Source organism: Camelus dromedarius, chromosome 10, assembly GCF_036321535.1.
Source record: "Camelus dromedarius isolate mCamDro1 chromosome 10, mCamDro1.pat, whole genome shotgun sequence".
NCBI classification, from domain to species: Eukaryota; Metazoa; Chordata; class Mammalia; order Artiodactyla; family Camelidae; genus Camelus; species Camelus dromedarius.
The window spans coordinates 43,664,646-43,680,617 of NC_087445.1; the positions used below are offsets into that span (position 1 = coordinate 43,664,646).

The 15,972-nt window shown below is 43.6% G+C and overlaps 1 protein-coding gene across 6 annotated transcripts in view; it reads left to right on the plus strand.

The window, feature by feature from the left end:
- TLE4 (TLE family member 4, transcriptional corepressor) overlaps positions 1 to 15,638 on the plus strand; it is a 137,813-nt gene extending 122,175 nt beyond the window's left edge. For all 6 annotated transcript variants that reach the window (XM_010978082.3, XM_031449926.2, XM_031449922.2 and 3 more), the window contains 6 exons: positions 8,027 to 8,276; positions 9,330 to 9,577; positions 10,993 to 11,140; positions 11,571 to 11,721; positions 12,079 to 12,155; positions 13,950 to 15,638. In XM_010978082.3, coding sequence (XP_010976384.1) covers positions 8,027 to 8,276; positions 9,330 to 9,577; positions 10,993 to 11,140; positions 11,571 to 11,721; positions 12,079 to 12,155; positions 13,950 to 14,057 — 982 coding nt within the window. In that variant the 3' untranslated portion in view covers positions 14,058 to 15,638. The remainder of the gene's footprint in view (positions 1 to 8,026; positions 8,277 to 9,329; positions 9,578 to 10,992; positions 11,141 to 11,570; positions 11,722 to 12,078; positions 12,156 to 13,949) is intronic.
- Positions 15,639 to 15,972: the final 334 nt, after the last annotated feature.

A 15,972-nucleotide genomic window follows, 5' to 3' on the forward strand; every position in this document is an offset into this window, starting at 1 on the left:
GGTAATGAGGTGGGGTTTTGTATTTTCAGTTTAAAATCTTGAGCCTCTAATATGGAAATGTATACTGCTGAGGCATCACCAGCAGTCAGGTCTTCTCTACATCCGATGTCAAGGCAATTCTTTTGTTGCCTAGAAAAAAAAGAAAAAAGTCTTTATGTGCAAACCCAGATGCTCAAAATTTGAACAAGTTAGGAAAAGACGTGCCAAACTTCAAAGGCTGAGAAGAAAGAAGTGTGGTCTTATGCTTGATTGTGTTTCTGGAAAAGGTGGCTTGCTCAAAAGGTTGACTTCTTGTCCTGTGAGCTGGGTATTTGGAGTCTCTGTGTTCAGTCCCCACGAGCTATGAAGGTAAAACATACATGTCAGTTGTTCCAGCCTTTTCTAGTGCATCCTAATCTCTCACCATGTGTCACTCCACATCCTTCATTTCAATGCAGTGCACCTTTTTATTACTACCTGTGCACAGTTGTCTTTGTTCTTTGGCTTCCTCTTCACAGTTGGCATTCACAAGATCTGCTTGTCCAGCGAGTGACTGAATGAAAGCATGCAGCCATCTTTCCCTTCCCTGACCTCCCATTGCTGACTTATTCACTGCTGAATACCCAAGCACTTGCTTGTCACCCTGTTCTTTCCCCCCATGCTACCTGCCCCACAGTGTTAATCATGCCTGACATTTCTTTCACTTTCCACCTAATGCATCATATTCTTGGTTCTTCCTTCTGTAACGTCTGTACAGACTCTACCCTAAACTTCCCTGTTGCATCAAACACAGTGCTGGCTCCATAGCCAAGTTGCTTTGTAAATATTTGACTGATTAATAAGGGAGACAAGGCAAATTAGACTTTGAGTTCCTTGAGAGTTGAAGGTATAAATATCAATTACCATAAAATTCTGTGTACTTGTGTGTGTTCTGCAAATAGTTGTTGACTGACTGACAAGTCTTGTTGACCAAGGACCCTGATGTGTTTGAAGGTGAAAGTTTGGTCTATTTCAAGCAGTGACTAAATAACAAGGTCATAAGATTAATCAAATAACTGAATACGTACCAGTTGTATATGAATGTGGGGATGGAGAGGTTCCTGGAGGGAAGTGGTACTGCCCCTGTTTCAGGTGCTGTGTGGTTCCCACTTGTGGACTGGCAGCTGCACCCATGACTATAGTGTAGCCACCACCAGATGAGGTGGTGCTTCTCTGCTGCTGCCCACAGGTCACGGAGGGTGAGAGTGTGTTAGGTGTATCTGAGGAAGCATGCATAGTCTTGGCTTGGGGGTTTGAGCCAGTTGAACCAGTGTAGAATCACTGCTGGTCTGATTCAGGAGGTACTTCTGAGCCTTGAGCTGGGCTTCCTTCCTTCCCCCAGGCTCAAAACTCAGTGTTATAAAACTGAGATCCTTTTAGGAGGGTGGATGGGTTGGAGGATGGTTGAGAATTTTTGTTCCTGGAGTGATGGAGTCATACCTAACACAATTGGCAAGTGACATCAGCAATCCCAAAGAGAGCGCGGTGTGTTCAACAGAGTATGAATTCCAGATTGTGACAGATCCAGGTTTGAATTCTGAATCTGCCTGTTGACACTGGGAAGAGAGTGACTTTATGCCTAGTTTCTTAACTTCCTGAGCTTCAGTTGGCTCATCTTTAAGACAGGGCTGGCACCTCCCTGACAAAGAGGCCATGAGAATGAGATAAGATAATATAGTATGAGTTTAGTACAGTGTTTGGTATATAGCAGCTATTCAGTCAACTGCAGCGTCATTTCCCCTTGAGCTTTGCCCGGGTGATTATCGGTTTTTCAGTTGCTTATGTAATAAAACGTCGTGAGGGGCAGAGATGGCCCAAGAAGATTAGATTGAGTAAATGAGACTCCCTGTTCCTGTCATTGATATGTCTTTAACAGGGCACCAGGATGTAAATTCACACTCACTTACGCATATAGCAAGAAATACTTACAGACTTTTGCAGAAGAAATGATTGTAACGATTATGTGGCTCTCCAGATCATTAGATATAGAGCTTTGAAACTTTGCCTTGTGCATGTTTTTCAAAAGAAAAACTATTTTTTGTGCTAGAACATAAAACATAAGTCACCTAAAAGCCTCTCATCACACACACAAAGTAACTGCCTTTCTCTAGAAAGACTTAAAACAGTTGTGCATCTGTGTCCTAATTATTTTTGCAGTGTAATTGCTAGATACTATCAAAAATTATAATTAAATGCATGTTCCAAATTAATGAATAAAATAGCATTTATGTGATAATTCATATTGGGTCCTTTTACTTATTCTGGTGAATTAGCAAAGGTTCCACTCAGTAAGTTACTGGAATGACAACATAGTTTAATTTCAACATAAGCCAAAAGTGGGCTTTTCCCTTCACCTGCTACTTAAATGAGGCTTCTATAAATAGTGTAAAACTATTCGATTAAAACCATTGCACTAATTACATTATGGGAAATGGCATGTGAATTCAGCCGTACCAAAAGATCTCAGGTTTATGGGTTTTAGGCTGCTCACAATTTAGAAATTCTTCTCTTTGTTGTATTTGTTTTTATAAAGCAAGACTGTGCATAATAGGAACCATTCCTGACGCACAGTAAAGCCCCGAGTACTTGTCGGCCGGCTCACCTGCTAATGGGTTCATATGCTATTTGAACCTAGTTTTCTATCCTCCTTCATGAAGTACAACAGCCAGACCTTTAACTGTGGATTCAAGGTCTAGTTCCGTCTCGTGAGACACTGGAAACTTGGGGAAGGTGTTGTGAAGCATGACACTGATGAGCGTGCCGTCACGCAACGGGGCCTCTTAGGGAAGTGAGGTAGAGGTGGGACGGCCAGGAACCCTCTGAAATATGCTGGCTTTTCATTGACAGATGATGATCCAAAGAAGATAGCAACATGAATAACATATTTTAAAAACAGGTGTCTGGGTTGTTTGGATTATGGTTCGGTCAGAAAGTCCAAACTTCCATTCTCTTCACCATCTCCCTTGGAGACCACTCTCAGCTCTCAGTAGCTTCACCTGCTGCCTGCGCGCGCGTGCGTGTATGTGTTGGGAGAATTCAGGTTACTGTGTTTCTCTGGGTTCCCGTACCTGCTCCTTCCAGCCCTGCATTTTTAGTTATTTGCTGGACATCTCAGCTAGATATCTTGAGTGTGTATTACTTGCACTACAAATCTGTCATATTGACAAAGTGCTTCCCCAGACTGGATCTTCCTCCCAATTTGCCCATTTTTCAGTAACTACAAGTACTCTGTTCCTTGTTCCCTGAGCTTAGAAACTCAATTATCAGCTCTTTGCTCACATCTCATTAAGTCCTACAGAATTTATATCCACTGTTACTTGCAGTGTGTTGTCCTTTTCCTTGCCTAGTTCAGGTCCCCCATCGCCTCCCACCTAGATTATTGGAATAGTTGTCTCTTATTCCTCCTATCCATTGTACTTCTTGCTGCCAGATTTATTCCGTGAATGACTTTGCCCTGATAATGTGCCTCCCACTCCTTCTCTCCCTAAAAGAAAACTCCTCAGTAAATTCTGTTTGTGAAATACTCCGGCTGGCCTTCTTTTATATATATATATAAAATAAATTTTTATATATAAAATTTTATTTATATATATATTTTGTTTATATATATACTTTTATTTATATATATGTACACACATATATACACCAACACACATATATAAATATATATATATATATATAAAATTAGGCTGTGCTTGGGCCAGCTCCTTCAGCCACCTACTGTGTTGGGTCATTGTTAACTAAATGAATTTCTGGATTAAAACCACGCCAGGACTTTCATTTCACGTCATCCTTGTAGAACTGTTCCCACCACCTAGGATGGTTTTTCCGTCTTCCTCCCTGGTGAAATCCTTCCATTCCCTAGAACCCATTTGCAGTGCCATGTCCCTCATGAAACAAAAGCTCTGTTTTGCTTTCTGAACCACCACAGAGCTTCACACTTGCCCTCCTGCACCTGGGGTTGGAGTCACTGCTGTACTTGTCTCCTCATGCTTCCTAGATGACAAGCCGCTGCTGGGCAAGGCCAGTGCCTTACTTGATTTTGTATCCTCAGCATGACGTCTGTGTCAGGATATGTGGATAAAGGGGTAGTGATCATTTAACTGGATAGAAAAAGAGTAGTTTTTCAAGCCTGGGTTTCTCTGCTTTCTAGAAAGTTTATCTTTCATCACACATTCCAGTACTCCTTGCTAGCTTCACACCAGAGAGTTTGTTGAAATCTAATAATAAGTATGTACTAGAGCTTTACTTTTTCTAGTCTTGACTGTCGTATTAATAGTAAACAGCGGGCTACATTATATCCTTAATGCAAGTAGGCTTTTGAAATTCTACTTAATAAGGGAGTTCCAGGAACATAGTAGGTGCTCATGGAGTGGCTGTTGTCGAGTTGAAGAATGTCATACTGAAAATCTCAAAAGAAATTGTGTGCCTGGTTTCTTAACTACTAAATTCTCAAGACTCTTTAAAAACCACTTAGTTATTCTAGCAGGGAGAGAAGGGATGTCTTTTCAAGTAGATTATCATTAAGAATGTATAGCACCATCTGTAAACTTGGAATAATCTTCCCTTTTCTTTCTTTAACATTGAGTCTTCATGACCTCTTAATTGCTAAATCAATTAGCCTTTGTCTCCATCATCATCCCTCAGAATCTCAGACTTTTGCTACGGGCATTACTGCCTTCCTCTCCACACCTAAACTGACAGCTGGCTCTCTCCCGAGGGGACCCCTCACCTGCAGCCCTCCAGGGGATGCCCTTTCCTTTGTTTCACATCAGCGGTCCTCAGAGCCAGGCTGATAAAGGCTGTGGTTGACACCCTCCCTGCCCCCTGCTCCATTCCAGTCTCTTCCAGAACTGTTCATTCTACCTCTTTATGAAAACCCATCCCCTTTCAGGCTTATGCCTTTGGACTCTCCCTCTTGCTCTACCTTGATGGGAGATTCCTCAATTAATTAAAGATTGACCCTTGCCTTGGAGTCTTCCTCCACTATGAGCCTGACGTCATCCTGGGTGTCACAGGTATTCACTAGGCCAGCCCCCCAGTAACCTCTTCTCAGGGCTTGGACCATCTGTTGAACTCCTGCCTTTCTTGACTTCAGTTACCTACTTGGAGACTCAGAGAGAAGACCTTGTCATCACCCTCACTGTGTCACCCCCAGAATCCACACATGCCATCCAGTACAGACTTCTCTGCCTCTGCCCAGCCAAAGAAATCTTTTGAATTGCAGATCGGTTCTCAGCTGTCTTGCTGTCTGTCAGGCCCTAGCTACCAGCTTCTCCCTTAGGTTAGTGCTCTGGCCCCCTGACTAGTTTGCCTTCTGCCATTCCACCACTTACAACCCATTCTTCACCCAGCAACCGGAACGACCCTTTGAAAACATTAACTGAATCATACCACTCCTGTACACAAGTCTCCAGCGACTTCCCATTCTGTGCAGAATAGTCACCCTCACTTCTCATCCAGCCTGTGAGGCCCTCCTCAGCACGGCGCTGCCCCTCACCTCATCCCATCACTCTCCGCTCTGCACACTGGCCTTCTCACCTGATTCCTCTTCAAGGACTTCACGTTTGCTGTTCCTCTACCTGGCACATTCCCCTCCCTGGACACGCGAGCCTGGACCCTGCCTTCAGGTCTCAGCATGTCCGCCATCTCAGACCTCACTGGGCACCGTTAGTCTCTTCTGTCTGAGACAGAAGTGTGTGTGTGTGTGTGTGTGTGTGTGTGAGAGAGAGAGAGAGAGACAGACAGACAGAGGTGGCATTTACTGCCATCTGAGGTTATTTCTTCATCTGCTTATATATTATCTCTTTTCCCTTCTAGGATGCAGGCTCTGGAGGATAGGGACTTGTCTATCTTGTTTACCTCTGGTACCTGACAGTGCCTGGCATACAATAGGCACTTAATACCTATTTTCTGACTGAATACATAGTAAGCACTCTGTCTCCCTCTGGCCTTCGATTTACTCTGGCTCCTCCTCCTCATACCACCTTCCTTTCTCTGCCAAGGTAGTTGATCCCGACTCTTTTACAATGCGGCCCCGGTGCCATTTTCCCTGTCATCACCCTGTCAGATTCCCAGAGTACGTGGCATGTCTGTTGTTCGTAACACTGACCACCTGACATTTTAATATTTATATATGTGGATATCTCACTAATGAATCAGCCCACTCACCACCTGCCCCCCGCCCCCCAGGCCGCACTTTTAGGAGAACAGGGGACATGTGGATTTTTTCTCTCTGTCGCACCCCCAGGTGCTTCGCACACTGAGATACCCACGAAATACGTGTTTGACCACGCTGCCCGCTTCCCACGCTGCCGTCTCTCCTGCAGTTCTCTGGCTGCTCTTGCTGCAGGTTCCCTGAATGTAGGCGTTTTCTTAAGTTCTGCATCTCAGCTACTCGCAGCATAATCTGCTCTAGGAGTATTCTTTCTGCTCTTTTAGCTTCAACTGTCACTTCTTTGTGGATGAGTGCACACTGATCTCTCTATCCTGACCTCTCCTGAATCACCGTGCTCGACTTCCGGTTGGGCTCTTTGGGTTCTCACCTGCCCTCAAGTTGAAGAAAACTGAACCATTTACCTCCCCACATGTGTGCCCTTCTCTTGTGCTTCCCTGCCACCTTCACTAATGTATTGTACTCCACCTGGTCACCTGGGCTCCAAGCCTGAGAGCCCTCCCCAACATCACCCTCTCCCAGGCCACGCATCCAGCGTGTCTCCAAGTTCTATTGATCTGACCAAAGAGATAAATGTATTGTCTTCCTAGCGTCCCACCGCCCTCCCCCTCAGCAACCTGACTGACTGCTTTCCTTCCACTGCCCAGTTCTAACCCAGTCTCTGTGTAGTCTATAGAGTCCTCTACCTCCACTCTCTGGTCCCTGCATCTTCCACAGCCACGATGCTTGCTTCCTCCTTTCTGGAGACGTTCAGAATGTTGTTGATGATGTCCCCTCAGCAATGGGCTGAATTTTGATGAGTGTGGTTAGCCTGTAGCTTTTTGCATTAAGGAACCATAAACTGCTTTGAGTCTAACACTTCCCGAAAAGGTCCAAGCTTCTGTCCTTTGCATACCCACAAATGCTTCCCCTTGGTATGTCTTTTATAAACTCCCTCCTGTAAGCAGAGCACATTCTAAAGCTCCATGCCAAAGAAAGTGACGTCATTTCCAAAGTGGGAAATGGGCCCCGCTCCCTCCCACCCAGCACTGACATCTCCTCCTTCAGGAACCCAGCATGCATCATAACAGCCTCACTTGTTGTCTGTTCCCTGACTTCAGTATCTTAAAAACACATGTGTCTGTTGAGGGAAATGCTCTAACTTCAGTTGCATTTTAGAACCAAATGCTTTCACAACTGTAGGGTTTTCCCTAGAAATAAACTGGAGCTGGAGCTACTGAGGTGGGCCTCTGGGCCAGTCACACAGGAGGCTTTTTTAGGTTATAACTCCATCTGGAATTACTAGAATTTGTTACTGTCAAGTCTGATAGGACTTTATCCAGAATTTTTTTTTTTATTTTCAGTGGCTCATATGCGATTTCACCATCTAGGCCTAGAGACTCTTAATTCCTTAAAACTTGATAATTTTAGCTTACTGATTTCCGTTAGTAAGTCACTTGATTGGAGTGATGCAATCTATAGGCAAAATCTCATCATAGGCTTCTGAATCCCCTGAAGCAGAAAACAATGTAAGTTTGTAGAGTGCCCTGAAGGAGTAGTTACTCTACTGGGCATTGGCTGTCTTATAATTCTCTGAAAAGTGCATCTAAGGTTCAAAGAGGCTGCGTAACTACTGATGTCACACAGCAGCTAGTGAAAACTTGACCTGATATCTGACCATAGATTTAGCTCTGTGACTGAAGGTTATGCTCTCTCCACCATATTCAGTAAATTTGACTAATTTTGCAAATCATAAGCAATGCTGAAAATGTTTTATTTCTTATCTCATTACAGTGATCAGTTAATTAATATTTTTGACATTTCCCTTTTCCTGTCTTCTCTCCACTGTTTTAGAGCGTACTCCTTCCACGTCACTGCAGATGGTCAGATGCAGCCTGTCCCTTTCCCCCCCGACGCCCTCATCGGCCCTGGCATCCCCCGACACGCTCGCCAGATCAACACCCTGAACCACGGGGAGGTGGTGTGCGCCGTGACCATCAGCAACCCCACGAGACACGTGTACACGGGAGGGAAGGGCTGCGTCAAGGTCTGGGACATCAGCCACCCCGGCAACAAGAGCCCTGTCTCTCAGCTCGACTGTCTGGTGAGTGAACATGGATGAATGTGGCTTAAACCTTCATTCAGGAAAAGGGACCTGGATGTGCCGGCAGCACACAGTGTTGACCCCACGCGGGTAGTTGTCTTCAGTGCTTTGTGGTCTTTCACTTGGAGATTTAGAGCGCTGGTGAGGTGTGTCTTCTTTCACACTTACAGTAGACTTAGCCGGTTCTGCGTGTTTTCATTGACCCAGTCGGGTGCCTGGAAGCAGGCAGACCACTTGTTTTCCTATCTGATCAAGGAGTTTAAGAAAACCAGGAGCCCACAGTGGTTTCTGTGAGAGTGCACCCAAGTGTCATCATCTGTCACGTTGCAAGACAAGAGTAGCTTAATACTTCACATGGCAAACGTTAGACACCCGTTAGCTGTGTCATAGGTCCTTGAGTTATTTAGGAAATTTCAGTTTGATTTTCTTCCTTAGACCAGCAGTAGGATTTTTGCGGCAGCATGGCCCTAGGTCAGTTTAACGTAATTGCACAAGATCCCCATAACCTTGTGAGCTGGGAGGAAGCTGTTGTTTTCAGTCACTTAATTCTCCCTGATCAAGTCCTGCCTCCGGGTGATGCTGCTTAATCGACCCACCATATCCTTTAGCCACATACAGTGGGGCCAGGCGACAGAAAGGGACCGCAGGTCTCTCACTCGCTGGCACTTTCTTGGCAGCAGAAGCAGGGCCTTTCACCAGCTGGGTCGAGTATACCCGGTTCCCAGGCGTGGCCACCGCAGGACTGTGGGGGCTGCCGCGTCTGTGGGAGTCTGTGTGTGCAGTGACTTAGGCGGTGGTGGGAGTGGGCCTAGGTCTTTCCATTTTCATGCTAATTAAGATTAAATATCTCGGTACTAAATTTTGTAGATCAAGTTTAAGTACTTCCTTAATTTCATGTAATTTACTAGCATTAATCCACTTTATCATTGTCATAAGTGAAAATGGCTCATTAAAACCAGGAGGGAACACAATACTTTTATGGATTTCTGCTCTCATGTTAATGCTGTTTTCCTTTCCTCATGAGTAACCTCTTGATGGTTTTTGTCTCTGTAGAACAGGGATAACTACATTCGTTCCTGCCGATTGCTCCCTGATGGTCGCACCCTAATTGTGGGAGGGGAAGCCAGCACTCTGTCCATCTGGGACCTGGCGGCTCCCACCCCACGCATCAAGGCAGAGCTCACGTCCTCGGCCCCCGCCTGCTACGCCCTGGCCATCAGCCCCGACTCCAAGGTCTGCTTCTCGTGCTGCAGCGACGGCAACATCGCCGTGTGGGACCTGCACAACCAGACGCTGGTGAGGTGGGTCTGCAGGTCCCTAACCAGGGCATCTGGGTTTACTGTGCTGTCCTCATGAGCCATGTGTCTTCTTAAAAAGATGAAATGTAATTATCTTACTAAAAATTGTTAAGAATAGGGCCATTTTAAGATACTGTAAAATCTTGTTTTCTGTACCATTCAAACTTTTTCAGATGGAGAGCTGTTTTCTTTTTTCTTCTTATTTTAAAATTATACTAAGCATCACCAATTCAGGGTTTTAAAATAGGAGGTCAGTGTTACATAGTTAATGCACATCAGGTACCCAGAACCTCATGAGCTCATTAGACATCTGTAATAGGCTGTCTGTGCTAACAAGCATCGTTATCAATAGACACTCGTTGAGAAGATTCACTCTGCAGGGCGCTATCCAGGGTACCGTGTGTATCTGACACATTCTTTCCTTCAACAAATAATCATCAAGCTCCTACCCTGGGCCCAGACCTTGTGTTAGGTGCACCTCACCCTGCGTTGGTCTAGATGATCTGCAGTCCCACGTCTCAGGATGGATAGGCGTAACTGTCTCTTGAGAAGTGAGGTTGAGGTTGTATAGGATTGGCGTTGCCCTGCCAGGATTGTTGCAGCCCTTAAACACGTGTGTCTCCAGATGTCAGCACCTGAGGGAGCAGGAAGCAGGAGGTGTAAGCCGCTGAAGGGTATGAGGAGGTTGTCATCGAGCCCAGCTCCAAGTCCAGGGGGGCGGGAGGAGAATTGGCCTTTGCTGTCCGTCTGTAATATATTTTGCAGGATGAAGCTCTAGAAATGATTCCAAAAACAAAATAGTCATCACCTTTTTTCTTTTGGGTAAGACTCTTACAAGGAACTGCTTCTAAGCCTTCTCTCCCACCAGTGTCTTTTTTACATTTTTCCTGCTCCTGGGGCGGCCAGGTCACACTGAGATTTCTTCCACACCCCTTACTTGAGAGCCCAGCACCGCCACCCACCGTGGTGTTGCTCGCTGGCAGAATTTGTCCTCAGAGCTCTTAGAAGGGAAAAGGCTCCTTACGTCCTCTTAAATTCTCTCCTTCCTTCGTATCATAGTGATAGAATGGGTCTCAGGTTAAATCTTTGATCAGTTCATATTCATGTAGCCATGTGTTTTCTTCTGTTTCAGGTGGAGATTTTTTTCCATCAGGTGTATCAATTGTGTTTTAGCATAAGAGTAATTTGAAGAGTACTTCCTGAGTGTTCAGAAATAAAAAGTGCAGGAGATTCAGCATCTCAAACTTTAATCCCTCTATGTATATGCTTTGTTATTACTTTGAATAATAGGAAATATAATAAGTTAGAAGGAAATTGAGCAATAAGGCCTGCAAGGAAATTGATGGCTGAGGAATTCTAAACTGAGTTCACCTAAAAACTAACCTGTCAAGGACTTTTCTCTGTTTTGACATCTTCAGGCAGTTCCAGGGCCACACAGACGGGGCCAGCTGCATTGACATTTCTAACGATGGCACCAAGCTCTGGACGGGTGGCTTGGACAACACGGTCCGGTCCTGGGACCTGCGCGAAGGGCGGCAGCTGCAGCAGCACGACTTCACCTCACAGGTGCGGGCTTGTGCACAGGACACCTTAGAAGGCATGGCTTCCTGAAATAAATGAGAGGCAAGCGGGAATTCCAGGTCACTTCTGATTCTGGATTAGATAATTAAAAATTTTGTTTTCTATCCAAATACAACAGTATATATTTTGTCAAAGAATTTTTAAAAATCTCACTTATAAGCTTTTAGCAAGTTTTTATTTCAATGGCCATTACTCTGTGAAATTTAAATTTCACATAATTGATTAGTAAGCTATATTAAGGAGATCTGTCTCATTACTTGGGACCACCCATTTGACTTTGATTTCTTCCTGTGCAATTCACATTATCTTGATTTCCTCCATAATTTAAATAGTATCCCCTGAAGAGGCAGTACCTCCTAGTTAAAGGAAGTGTGTCCTCAGTAGCCCCCATCACTGTTGCCTGTTTTAATTCTAGATCTTTTCTCTGGGCTACTGCCCAACCGGAGAGTGGCTGGCCGTGGGGATGGAGAACAGCAACGTGGAGGTGCTGCACGTCACCAAGCCTGACAAGTACCAGCTGCATCTCCACGAGAGCTGCGTGCTGTCGCTCAAGTTCGCCCACTGCGGTACGCCAGCCCCTTGTGTCCCTCAGCCAGGACCGCTCGCTCACCCGCCTTCCTGCTGACTCATTGCAAGTCGGGGCCTCTCCTTCGTTGATGTGTCCCTATTCAGCGTTATATTACTCCCTCACACATGCCCACTTCCCCGATGCCATGCAATTTTCTCGCATTTATCCATTTTATCCTTGTCATAAGTATAAATGATTCATTAAATTTAAGAGAGTGGGCTTTATTTTTCCTTAAAACTCTTATTTGTTGCAAATTAGACAAGTTTCCTGTGTACCATTTGATGTTCTACAAAGCAAATCTCAGGACCCTGACAAAGTAACAAACACTGCCTTTTTCGAAACCCTCTTCCTGTAGGCAAATGGTTTGTAAGCACGGGGAAGGACAACCTTCTGAACGCCTGGAGAACACCTTATGGGGCCAGTATATTCCAGGTAACACTTTGCTTGCTTGCCTTCACTCACTGTGTGCTCACTGCGTGGTTCTCTGCATTCTCACAGGTTAGTAATGCCACAGGTGTGTCCCACCTAGGCAGTGGGCGCTAGTGTCACTCCCACGGCTCAGAGAGGAAACCTGTGCCTGCGGGAGGCTAGGCTCGCAGCCGCAGCTGCGGAGCCGGGAGTCACATCTGCTGCTCTCTGAGCCCAGAGCCAGGGTGCTGTCTGTGCCCATTGCACTAACTGGCCCTTCGTGGTCCCTTTTTACCCAACATCGTGGCATCTGTGACATTTATTCATTTATTTATTTTTGCATCATAGCTTTTAAAACCTTTGTGTTTTTGTGTTTAAAATTTGAGCATTTTGCTTACTCATTAGTATTATTTCTGACTTTTCCTCCCAAAAGAGTGCTAAGGAAAAGTCCAGTAAACCTTGATCGATTTTATAAACTTTTCGTCTTATTAACTCAGTGGTACTCTGTGTAGTTTGTGAAATTATTTGTAGGAAAACCACATTGTAGGCATGATACACATACACTCACTTCTCCCTTTTGCTAGTATGTGAGAATTTCATAGGCCAGTTAAAGATTTCCTATTTAACCTTCTATATTTAGGATGTTATTATCGAGGTGGTGGTCTTTTCTTAGGAATAACATAACGGATCTGCAGTTTTCTTGACCAAGTGTTACTAAGTCATCATCAAGTAGATTAATTTAGTTGAATCTAAAACTGCTTCTATTGAGTGAGAGTACTGTGCAGGATAGTAAATAGGACAAAAATAGCTGATTCTTGTGGTCATGAAGTTGGTAATGCAGTGCAGTGTTTTTCATATAAGGATCACAATCTTTTAGGTGGTCCCCACCAGCACTTTTTTTAAGAAAAAATGAAACCAAAAATATTAGTGTGTCTTTTGTGGTAAGTGTGAATTTGATATCTCCTGTCTGCTGGTTTGTGCAGTAAAATGTGTTTATTACATGTTGTGATCAAAAAGTTTGAGAAACACTGGTAGTAGGTTAGCATCTGCGTGTCAAACATTTATTTTTTAACTGTTCAAAGTCCTGGGGTTTGTTCGTTTGTGTAGCGCAGTTTAGTTAAAAGTTAACTGGGAACCTGTGCAGTCGGTGTAGTTGGACATGGTATTTGGAACTCTTCACAGTGGTACATTTTTCTTTCTATTTTTTTTTCTTCCTATCTATTGAACCCTCCCCCACTTGCAAATTTATATTCTGTTTTTACACAGGAAAAAACTAGGCTTTATATTAAAAATATTTTTCTATCCCCTATCTCAAAAAATATAGTGTTTTCAGTGCCATTTCCCATTATTACCTCATCTGAACTCTGAAGCCACCCTCTGAGGTGGCACAGGTAAGATGTCTTTACCTCATTACCTTTTTAAGGAAACCGAGGCTCTGACAGGTTAAGTGACTAGTGTTCTGCAGCTCTATCTAAATCCAAACCATCTGAGTGATGTTGAGGGTTTTCATCCTAAGAACCCTCAGCTCTTAGCTGGAGACCAGGATTTGAAGTAGAGCCTTCTTTTTTCATCAGCAGAGGGGCTCGTACCACAGACCTGACCTGCCTGGCACCCGGGGTCCCCTAGGAATGTACCTGGCCCCGCCGTTTTAAGGAAGCACTTTAAAGGGACTTAAGGGACTGCCTTTCCTCGCTCGGGCTTGTGGTCAGCGGCATGGGTTATGCTTCTGTTTGCTCCCAGTCCTCCAGCCCTGCCTCTCAGTATCGGTGGAGTTTTCTTTCGGTCTTTAACACATTTGTTTGTGTGCTTCTTTCCTAGTCCAAAGAATCCTCTTCGGTGCTTAGCTGTGACATTTCTGTGGATGACAAGTACATTGTCACTGGCTCTGGGGACAAGAAGGCCACGGTTTATGAAGTTATTTATTAAGGACAAATCTTCACGCGAGCTGGACTCCTCCTCCTTGTAGCACTTTGTTCTGTCATCCTTTTGTTCTCCCGCATCTAAAACCAAGGATTTCAGATCCTCACTGCAGTTGTGGAGTTCAGCCCCGCCCCACCCCCCACTTCCCTGCTACTGAATTGTGAATACTCATTAAGAACCTGTGATACCAAATCTTCAGCTGTCTACTTGGAAGAACATGGAATAACCATACTTAACAGTGAAAGGAATCTTTAATTATGTATTATATCTGTAATATATTTATTTTGTTTAAAGAAGGCTTTCTAACAATGACTGACTAAATAAAGCTGTCTGCTCCTGCATTGATAATGAAGATGCGTTGTATTTGATACCCCTCCCCCCCCTTTTGTCAAAGGAGGGGAAAGAAAGGTTTAAAATAACTGATTAAAAATGTCACTAAATGTAGACTAATGACTGTATAGAGATGTGAAATGTATAATTACACATGGAAGCAATATGTTGCTGTGTTGTTAGATTTTCTTGTTTTCGTTTTCTACTTATTTTAAGGATGTTTGGAACTTTGAACAATTAGAACGTGACAGACCATGTCATACTCATTTGAGTCTATTTGGACAACCTTAACCTAAATATCTGTAGCTTTAGATTATATTCGATAAAAGTAATTAGACCTTTTTTTTTCTTTTTTTGACTTGTTGACAAGTGTCTTTGTAATATGTTTTTAATTCATTTTTTTATTGTATTATAGACAGATGAACAAATTAAATTTGGCCTCAAAGAGAGAACTTAATCCCTCCTGGATATTTTTGCCACATTTCTTTGCAAAGGGAGATGTATATCTTTGGGCGGTTTTGTCATTATGAGGAATTATGGGCTATTTTTTGGCGTGTTCTTTGGGAACTGCACAGATTCAGGGGAGGATTCCCCTCACTGTGCAAGTCAAGTCTTTTACAAGATAAAGACCAGCAGAGGAGAATTTGCAGGGAGCTCCCTCTGAAAATCAGAAAGAATGGACTCTCACCTGGGGTGAGGACCCGCTTTCTTCATCCCCCTTCTTTCCATGTCTTAGTTGGATGTCCCTGAAATGGACACAGGCTGTGCCACTGTGCCAGAAACATTGTGTTATCTTTTATGTTGTTGTTGTTGCTGTTAAACTATGATATGTGACTCCTTTTTTTTATTATTATTATTTTTTGTTTGAATGCTTTAAAAAATCTTTTAAGTCTGTGGATCTGCTGATGTACAGTGCCTTTGCTGCTATGGATCAAAATCAAGAGAACTGTGTAGATAAACTTTATTGTGTAAGTAGAAAATTACTTAATTTCATACTAGAAATGGATGGACGCTGCAAGTTGACATGGACTGTCCGTTGCCGTTCCTAATGTGGTAGCAGAAGAAACAAATGGTGTCTTAAGTGCTTAGTGTTTGATGTCATTAACAGTTTCGTAAAACTCTACAGTGTAGAAAGATTTTGATACTAAACTGTGCATTGTACATAGTTCTAATGCATTGTATTGACCACCAGTACTTCTATAATGGTAGATTGTTTGTGCATTCAGACTTTTAAGCATTAAACATAAATAACTTCTAGTATGCTTATTTCTAATTCTTTGTTTTGCTGGCTTTATTTTTTTTATCTTTGACCATGCCATCCTATATATTAAAAATTACTCATTTCATTCACGGGAGATTGTCTTAAAAGTCACGTGAACTTTTTCACTGTTGCTATTTAAATTTTGTTTTTATTTTCACTGGAGAAGAGCTAGAAGGGAGAGTGGATAGAGGTTATCAATGACAGTTTACTGCCAAATATTCATTGAGTGCCTCTTCACTTTGTAAAAATACCATCTATCCAAAAGTTGTGTTACTCAAAGCCTTGAGGCTTTGGAGCTGTGCTGTTCAGTATGGTTACCACTAGCTGTTT